This window comes from Trifolium pratense, linkage group LG4 (genome assembly GCF_020283565.1).
Source record: "Trifolium pratense cultivar HEN17-A07 linkage group LG4, ARS_RC_1.1, whole genome shotgun sequence".
Classification (NCBI taxonomy): Eukaryota; Viridiplantae; Streptophyta; class Magnoliopsida; order Fabales; family Fabaceae; genus Trifolium; species Trifolium pratense.
In genome coordinates this window covers 3238088-3248115 of record NC_060062.1, presented here as the reverse complement: position 1 = coordinate 3248115, position 10028 = coordinate 3238088, and the positions used below count along the sequence as shown (strand labels likewise).

The 10028-nt window shown below is 33.9% G+C and overlaps 1 protein-coding gene across 1 annotated transcript; it reads left to right on the top strand.

The window, feature by feature from the left end:
* Positions 1–3268: 3268 nt before the first annotated feature.
* On the top strand, positions 3269–7042 carry LOC123919871 (ABC transporter G family member 26-like). Its single transcript, XM_045971894.1, has 9 exons — positions 3269–3553; positions 3686–3981; positions 4090–4245; positions 4354–4525; positions 4697–4975; positions 5196–5477; positions 5574–5858; positions 5949–6056; positions 6776–7042. The coding sequence occupies exons 1-9, from the start codon at positions 3344–3346 to the stop codon at positions 7040–7042; spliced, it is 2055 nt and encodes a 684-aa protein (XP_045827850.1). The 5' UTR covers positions 3269–3343.
* The last annotated feature ends 2986 nt before the right edge of the window (positions 7043–10028 follow it).

The window sequence follows — 10028 nt, the reverse complement described above, 5'->3', positions numbered from 1 at the left end:
GAAGTATGTAGAAGAGTCTCTAGGAGTATGTAGAACTCTCCCTTGAAGACTATAAATAGGGGAGAGGTAGTCATTTGTAAACCAAGCCAAAAATTACAAACACTCAATAATATAAGTAGCATTCCCTTCCAACAAGTTTCATATCCTCTCTCAAATACTTAAACACTTTCTCCACCTATTAAAGCTTCCTTCCAACAATCCCATGGTTTCATAGGTTATACTAGTTTCAAAGAAGGCAAAGATAACAAGGAGGGAGGAATTGTTCCATTTAATAAGTTATCATTTAATCTCATATCAGTTACCATTTAATAAATGTAAGAAAGGTTAAGTGATTAGAATTAATGTAATATACCTTTAATGCCTTCACATATAAGGTTGAGGCCAACCACGTGACCAGAGATGGTGTGACATGTGACACCATGCCACAAGCAACAATCAGTCCCATTTTACCATGTTGCTGTTTTTGAAGCAGTTTCATCGCAATAAATAGAGTAAGTAGTTATATTGAAGGAAGACTTGAATTGAAGCAAAGCATCACTCTCATCATCATGACATAAGAAATTGAAAGAAGAAGAAGAAGAAGAAGAAGAAGATAGAAAATGGAAGAGCAAAAGATGCAAAAACAGAAGCAACCACCCCATGGATGACTGATTTTGCTTCATAATGAAAATGAAATGTAGATTGTTTGTTTGACTGAAAGAAAGTGTGCATGAAAATAATGGTAGGAATGCAACATAAATATTTTGCTTTTATTTTCTCTCTGTCGTCTGCATAGACTTGGAAGTATCATTAATTTGCACTAAGTTGGTTTTATTTTTTTATCTCACAATTTCTTCCACTTGTTATATTTTCTTTATCTTTTATGATAAATAATGACTTTATTGATTTTCCTCAATTCGTATATTTTCCTGGTCAACCAAATCTTAGTGACCGAATTAATCTTAATTGGTCTAGTGGTATGTTTGATGTTGGACTTTTTAGTGGGTTGGGTCTTTTTACTCAATAGTCCAGCTTTCCACTCCTTGTCTTTTTATTTTACTCCAAACAAACGATGGAAGAATATTCAAAGGCTAGTGATAATTGGATATTTTGTGAAAGGGACAGAAAAGCCAATTTTGTTTTCACTTAAATCTATTTTTTGAAATATGTTTGATATGTTAAAATTTGTTGCATTTTGCACAAACCTCTTCAAGGTGGTCTCTTTCAAAACTAAGTACATATTATTAGAGAGGTAAAGTGATTCTAATTTAGAAAGGTGTGAAATTTGAGAAGGAACTTCACCTTTAAAATTACTCCAACACAAGTCAAGATGTGTAAGACTCAGAAAACCACCAAATTTAGAATGAAAATTAGAGTATGACAAATCGTTGTTTGAAAGGTTGAGTGTTTGGAGGTGAGAAATCAAATTGTATATTGTGAATATACAATTTGAGTGTTTGATGTATAGTATACATGTTCTGATGTGAACACTTCTATATGGAATTGTAGTTGTCTTGTCTATGTATGCACAGTAATATATGCTGAATTGGACTGGCACGTATTTTTTCCATGTGAGATTAGGGTGCAGTGCTGGATAGCCGCGGATTTGGGGCATGTCGTCCGCAACAGGCTGATCCGGTTTGATACTGTGGCAACAATGCTACTCCCTTCGTACTATTTTGATCATGACATTATTGATAAGAAAGAGACATTTGAGTTTTTCCTTCAAATGAACCAAATTAGTCCTTTGTCTACTTTTTCTAATAAACACTACAGTATTCATTTTTTAGCTTATGCATTATGTTATTATGATTATTTCCATGTACACATTGCATTGACTAGGAAGCTGCTGTGGTTTTCTACTTAATTGATGTCCTATATTTTCCAAATTTATCCTTCAATCTCATATCTGTACCTAAACTCACACTTAACTTGCACTGTAATCTAATGTTCAATGATCATGATTGTGTGATACAGGACAACTATACAAGGAAGATGATTGGTGTAGCTGATAGTGGCTTGTATATCCTCAAAACACCATCTGTTAGCTTAGGACCAACACTTGTCAAACCTTGTATCAATAGTTTCCATACTGTCAATAGTTTAGAGTCACACAAAGAAAATGAATGTAATGTGTGGCATAAGAGACTTGGTCATCCATCATATGACAAAATGATTGAAATAAATAAAAAAATTTCATTTGTCAAATTTGCAAATTCTTCTCTTCTTTTTTTTTTTTTTTTTTTGACGGAAATCTTCTTTTCCTTGTGATACTTGTTTTTATGCTAAACAAAAAAGGCTCCCTTTTAATCTTAGCTCTACTGTTTCAGACAAAATTTTTGATTTAGTTCATATGGATATATGGGGACCATTATCCACTCCTTCTATGCTTGGTTTCAAATATTTTTTGACCATTGTTGATGATAGAAGTAGATTCACCTGGATTTATTTGATGAAATTAAAATCAGAAGCTTCTACTCATATCAAATCTTTTCATGCTTTAATCAAAACTCAGTTTAACACCAACATTAAATGCATTAGGACAGATAGAAATTAAAACTGGATTTGCAGCGAAAGTATGTTTTGCAGCAAAGATCTAAGTCGTAATGCTCTCTGCCTATCAGTTTTCTTCTTTGTATTTACTTCTTTCGTATGGATCATGAAGAAGCTTCCAACTCCACTATTTGTCTGTCTCTGGCTTAAACCCTTTGCTAAAGTTTAAACAGAACACAAGTCTAGATTTCACACTCTAAAACCTACAAAACATAAAATCCAAATGAGTGGAAGATATTATTGTGTGATTGTTTGAAGATGACCTAGCAACAAGAAAAAGAGTAGTTTTAGGATCGATTATACCTTTTAGGCCATTAAAATTAAAGCCAAGAATGGGCTTATTTTTTATTATCTTTAGCTCTTTTTTTTCTTTTTTTTTTTTGAATAGAAAAAATGAAATACGTCGCCAAATTTATCATAAGCATAAAATAAATCTACATGATGTCATTCCTGTTTCATTCAAATCTCATAACTTCTCAAATTTATCATAGTTTGAAGAATGGTTCATTTTTTTGAATCAGACGGGGTCACATCTATCTTTATATTTTCATAAATGTTCACTTAATTAACCATTGTTAAGCCAATTTTATTCATGTTCTTGACATGTTCTTATAACAAATCACAATGTTTGAATTAAGGCCTTTCGTAGACTAAGAACTTGCCATGAAAAGTATGTGGCCAACCAACCAATATTCTGCCTCCAATATATAGGCAAGTTTTTGGTATGATGCAGTTCACTCATTACATCTAAACACTACTATTAGATCCTTAACTAGTTTCAACACATTTTCTCACATTACTATCATTGATTATGGAAAATATGAGAGAGAATGAGATTGAGGACAATATGTCAATGTCACCTCCGTCCGTTGGTTCCATGCAGATTGCAGGAAGCAATGGCTTTGGTCACAGCATGGACTTCATGTCTCAGTCATACCTTATTAATAGGTACTCAGAGATTGATATACAAGTTCAGGATTCTAGTTTCAACCAAGAGCCCCCTCTTCCTGTATATCTCAAGGTAGTGAAAAATTCGCACGAAGTTTTTATTTTATCAGAAATCAAATTTGTTTTGTTCCTAATGATGTGGTGATAATTTCTTCACTTGATCACATTCTTAATCAATAATAGACAATTTCTCATTAATATGCAGTTTGAAGATGTTGAGTTCAAAGTGAGAAATAGCCAAACAGTTTCAAAAAACCCTGTGAAGACAATGATGTCAAAGGTATCCACACAAAACAATGTGGAAGAAAGAAACAAATACAAGAAAATTTTAAAAGGTATCACAGGAAGCATTGGCCCGGGCGAAATTCTAGCTTTGATGGGTCCTTCTGGTAGTGGAAAGACAACATTGTTGAGTGTTATCGGAGGAAGATTAAATAATGATAATGTAAAAGGAAAGATAACTTACAATGATGTTCCATATAGTCCTGCTCTCAAGAGGAGGTTAACCATAAACACCTTTTTTTGAACATCAGCATCTATGATTCGCGAACATAAATATGTTCTAACCTTGTACTATAATGTGTCTCTATTTTTTCCGCTGACTTATAGGATTGGTTTTGTTCCACAAGAGGATGTGCTTTTTCCACAACTTACGGTCGAAGAAACATTAATCTTCTCTGCATTTTTAAGGCTACCAACCAACATGACCAAGCAACAAAAATATGCAAGACTTGAGAACACTATCAAGGATCTAGGCCTAGAAAGGTGTGTTTCTAGCTACATTTGACCTCAAATATGACTATTTAATGTTCAAATTACTCCAAAAGAAATAAACAAAACTGTTTGCCTAAATAATCTCTTGTATAATCATAGATGCCGCCACACGAAAATAGCTGGAGGCATATCAGGAGGAGAAAGGAAAAGAACCAGCATTGGCTATGAAATTCTTGTTGATCCTTCACTGCTGCTACTTGATGAGCCAACTTCAGGCCTTGATTCCACCTCAGCAAACAAACTCCTTCTCACTCTTCAGGGACTAGCCAAAGTATCAGATTATGATCCTTTGTTACAGATTATTAAAAAATGATTTTGACATTCAATAGTACAGATTATCCTTCACTGCTGCTATTTTGTGTTTAAAAAAATTCTTTTGAAAATGTCATTTTGATAACATGTTTTGAACATATGCTGAAAAAATACTTGGATTTGTCCTTAGGCTGGAAGAACTATAATCACAACAATTCACCAGCCATCAAGCAGAATCTTTCACATGTTTAGCAAACTTCTTCTGATATCAGAAGGCTCTCCTGTTTTTTATGGGAAGGCTAAAGACACAATGGAGTACTTTTCATCCTTGAGGTTTGTCCCGGAAATACCGATGAATCCAGCAGAATTCTTGCTTGACTTGGCAACTGGACAACTAAATGATATAAGTATTCCACAAGATATTTTCAAAGATCATGAATCTACTGACCCTTCAGCGGCTGTTATTAATGTATAGAATTTGCCATAATTTATTTATATATACTCCCTCCAGTCACTATTATAAGCAAAAAAACACTTTTTAGGTTCATTGAAAAACTAATGTATCTGGTCTATAATATAAGCCAGATAGATTCATTTTCAATGAAAGTAGGTTTTTCGCTTATAGCGACCGGAGGGAGTAGGTATTAGTATGTACAAATAACTTAATGATTGTTTCTTGATTATGTTAGTATGTACAACTAAAGTATAAAGAAATACTTGAGCCAAAAGAAAAAGAGAATCATAAAGGAGCAAACACACCAAAACATCTTCAACTAGCTATTCAGGTTAAGAAAGAATGGACATTAAGTTGGTTAGACCAATTTGTTATTCTTTATAAGAGATCATTCAAAGCAAGATGCATGGAATATTTTGATATATTAAGACTTGTTCAAGCACTTGGAATTGCACTTTTGTTGGGACTACTTTGGTGGAAATCTTCAATCAATACAGAAGCTGAACTCCGAGATCAGGTACTACTAGGTAGTTTCAGGGACGCGTCCAGAAATCATAACTGTTCTAAACGACTTTGCGTTTTCAGTAAGCATTGACTATTTTTTTTGGTGCAGGTTGGTTTAATGTTCTATATTTGTATATTTTGGACATCTACATGTATTTTCGGAGCTGTCTATGTATTTCCGTTCGAAAAGGTTTACTTACGAAAAGAAAGGAAAGCAGACATGTATAGACTAAGTGTATACTATGCAAGCAGTACTCTATGTGACATGATGGCACATGTTATGTATCCTACTATTTTCATGCTCATTGTGTACTTCATGGCTGGATTTAAGAGCACTGCGGCTTGCTTCTTCCTTACGTTATTCACAATTTTGCTAATAGCTATAACAAGTCAAGTAAGTTATTTCAAGACTCAGAACATGTTTAAGGGTTAATAATTTGTTTATAGCTAGCTTTAATGAGTATGCATGTTGTTTTGTTAATAGGGGGCAGGAGAATTATTTGGAGCTGCAGTTATGAGTATTCAAAGAGCAGGAATGGTTGCTTCTTTGATACTTATGTTATTCCTTCTTACAGGTGGCTACTATGTTCAGGTATGTACAAAGGACGTAGCAGTAGCAACAATGTTAATTAAAACATAACTTGGTGCACTGTTCATGGCTCGGTTCAGGATGGAAAACCGAATAATACATAACCGTTACTACAAGTTCGGTAAAACTGAACCAAAATGTTAATAGTCCTTCCTGAACTGAACTAGTATAAAGGTTCGGTGCACCGGATCTATGTTTTGAACCAAACCAGAATGTCTTTAAGTAAAACCGAACTATACCTTTTCGAACCTAACTGTTTCTTTGTGAATCGAGCTGTACCAAATTGCTATTATTAACTGATATTAAGTTTGTTAAAAAAAACCAAAAATTAAACTGAAGCGAATATTAGGACTGTTAAACTGAATCGAACTGCACTGGAAAGTACACATTTCAATTAGTGAACTGCCCGTCACAGTTCGAAATTTTTCCGGTCCAGTTCGATTTAACAGTTAGTTTTTGGTTTTTTTTAACAGTACTTGGTGCTATAAACTGAGACAGAACAATGATATAATACACAACCTATGAAACACGGGACACTCTTCAGATTAGGCCTGTCCTAGTGTCGGACACATATTGATGTCCGACACCGACACATATAGTTACATTGAATTATGTCATTTTCTCAAACTATTACAAGTGTCGATGTATCAGTGTTTGTGTCGGTGCTTCATAATACATGATTCTTGCAAAACTTGAAAAAATCTGATTTGTTAATCTTGCAGCATATACCAAAGTTCATGCAATGGATGAAGTATATGTCATTCATGTACTATGGATTCAGGCTTCTACTAAAAGTGCAATATTCAGGAGACCAACTATATGAATGTGAAAGTGAGGGAGGTTGTAGGCCACTTCAAACTTCACCTTCATTTGATACTGTAAACTTGAAAGGAGGTTTGAGTGAAGTTTGGGTTCTGCTAGCTATGGCTCTTTGTTTTAGGTTGTTGGCTTACTTTTGTCTCCGCAGAAGAATTGACAAAAGAAATTAGTCTTAATTTGATGAAAATGAAAATTTCTTGTTTAAAATTTCTGCTATGAATTATGATGTTTGTAACTTTGACAATTTGAGCAAAGTGTGTATCTACATATATCTATAATAAATAATAAATTAGTAATATGTTACATTAGTAAGAATTTAATGACTACTAGTATATAGTTTCTAACAAATAGAGCTACTTTCTTCCACTTCATATCTTTATGTAGGGGTGGCAAGATAGATGAATGGATTTGTTGAATTTGGATTTAGATATTTAGATGATAATGGATGGCAAGAAAAGTTTATGCTATCATTGAGTTAGAGTTTGTAATCAACTTAACTTTATAATTTTAATAACCATATAATATTAATTTATAAGGACAGTTTTGCCGATATATATTAAGAAAGAGGCACCAGTGAACTTCTTGACTGACCTACAAGAAGCGAGATCGACACTTCGTCCAGCTGATGTTCTGGTGTTCGGATGGGTAGGTAGGTGGGAAACATGTTGTGTAGATTTGACTGGAGTTTCCCCACTTGTGGGACTAGGGGTTGGGGATTTTACTGTGGGACAGGCGGCCGTCAAAGCTGCTTCAAGCAAAATGGTCAAACATGAGAAAGCATGCTTCGAAAATCAACACGTTTTTATACCATTTGCGTTCGACACTTTTGGATTTCTATCACCAGAGGCTGTAAACCTTTTGAAAAGAGTTCAAAAGGTCATGCATTGTAATGTCATGACGCCTAGGTCTAGGAATGTGGTTTTTCAAAGATTGGATTTTGTTATTCAAAAAGGATTAGTGGCGCAGCTTGTTGTCTACCTTTTGTTCACGTGTAATTATTTTATATATATAAAAATATTGGTAAGCTAAAAAAAAATATTTTGCATTTTTTTTCTTTCTGTTGATAAAGGGCACGTTTGTTTAATTTTTTAAAAAAAAATTGAAAAAACCTATAGATTCTTTTTTGGAGATTTTTTAAAATAAAAATTAAAGTTACTTTCGGTTTGCTTACTATCATAAAAATCATTTTTTTTTTAAATGTAAAGCTCCTACATAGGCTATGATTGGGAAGACACATAAGTTAGCTTATAGCTTATAAGCTCATATGGCTAAAAAAGTCTTGTTTGGTAACAGTATTTCAAAAACAGCTTATAACTTATTTTTCAAACGTATTCTCAAGTAGCTTAAGATCCTATAGTTTATACCTTATCATTTTTTCTTCTAATTTTATCTCTGTTATCTTACTTGAAAAAATTAAATATCAATTAGACATATCATTTTTATGTTATTTCATACTTATAAGTTTGTTCAACTGCTAATTTTACTAAACACTACAAATTCAATCAGGTAGCTTATAAGTTATTCGCTATAAACTCATCCGCTATAAGCTAGCTTATCAACTATTCCTTATTTTTAACAAAACAAAGTCTTAGTTTTAAGAAAAATGTATTCTAGAAAAGCTATTGGGATTAGCTTTCATCTTAAGGTGTGACGACCGGCTAGCCACCCGCACCACCGCCTGTCAGGCTGTCCAGATCGACCGGCGACAACCTCCTATCATCGTTTGTTGGCTTAATCGACTGGATTCTCGAGATGGGTTTCTTCGAAACTTCTACGGTTCTGTTTTACTGTCACAAATAGTGGTTGTGCTAACCAACTAGTTCTGTCTTCGATCTATTTAACAGAGTTGTTATCGTTTTTCAATTGGCTAGGAATAGAGCAGATCGGTAATCATATCAGACAGTGGTATTTCTCTTGCTATATTTTTTTTACTTTGTTCTAGACCATGTAAAGATGTTGCCTCCGTCGCTGTTGTCGTCTTGCTGTGTTGCAGGGAATTTTAATTGGATGTTACTGTGTTGGCAGTCAATTCATTCCTATGCGCGTTGTTTTGTTAGAAGCTATCCACGAGCTAGACTATCATGACCCAATTCGGCCTAATTTACTCGAAAGGGCTAGGTAAGAAGATACTCCGTGTTGACGGTAGTAGTCGATGGTGTTTTGATCTTTCTTGTGCTTATGGGGCTAGACCGTGTTGACTGACCATCCCTTGATCTGGCGCTCAATTGGTTCTTTCTTGCTTTAACAAGATTTGATTCGTCATAGGTTGTTACGGAGGTCTCACTTTGTCGGGTCTATCTCAATATTTGTATCTTTCCATGATTTCGGACCAGTTAGCTTGAAAAAGCCATCATCACTTGCTGCTTGCTGCAGGGAGTAGTGGGTACATGTGTCGTTCCGTGCTGACGGTCGGTTCATTAGCCTTAATTGAATAGGGACTTCTATTTTATCTTTTAGGACTAAATAGGAGTTTGCACACTTCTTCGTTGTTCTACGTTTATCTCTTTGGGACGTTTGCCACACTCGTGCTTGAGGATAATCGGTTAGGCTCGATTAAGTTGATTAAACTTGTATTGATTTATGTATTTGTATCACCCATTTGGGTCGAACTGCACTTTGCTGGGTCAAGTTTCATGTCCCCCGGTTTATTTTTCTTTTGTACTTTTTTCTTTTTTTATTATTACATATGAGACTATGATAGACGACGAGGGACTTTATGTGTGTCTTAATTGGTATTCTTAAAATCTCTTTGATACCCACTATTCTCTTAATTTATCTATAAAATAAAAAAGTTTTCATTTTAAGGTTAAATTGATTTTTCATTTTTATAAAAATTTTCTAAAAAATCTATAACAAACACTATTAAAATGATAAAATAGATTTTTTTTTTAAAAAAAAAAAAACCAAACAAACAGACCAACATAAAATTCACACATGCAACTACAATGGTTTGAGTTGAATTTGAGTAAAATGTTTGATCTAATAATATCACTATTATCATTTGTCACTGTAGTTGATCTAATAATATACTAACATCGGTGTTACTTAAAATAAAAATTTGTCGTGCTGGCTAGAATTTAATCCTTCTAAATCTGAAACTGCATGAAATCTGAAACTGCATGCAAGTGACTATGAGAAAAGTTAAATTTTTACAAG

Coding starts and splice junctions, on each gene's coding strand:
- LOC123919871 (XM_045971894.1), top strand. CDS start 3,344: ATGGAAAATATGAGAGAGAATGAGATTGAGGACAATATGTCAATGTCA. Junction 3,982..4,089: donor AGTCCTGCTCTCAAGAGGAG/GTTAACCATAAA, acceptor GCTGACTTATAG/GATTGGTTTTGTTCCACAAG. Junction 6,057..6,775: donor CAGGTGGCTACTATGTTCAG/GTATGTACAAAG, acceptor TTAATCTTGCAG/CATATACCAAAGTTCATGCA.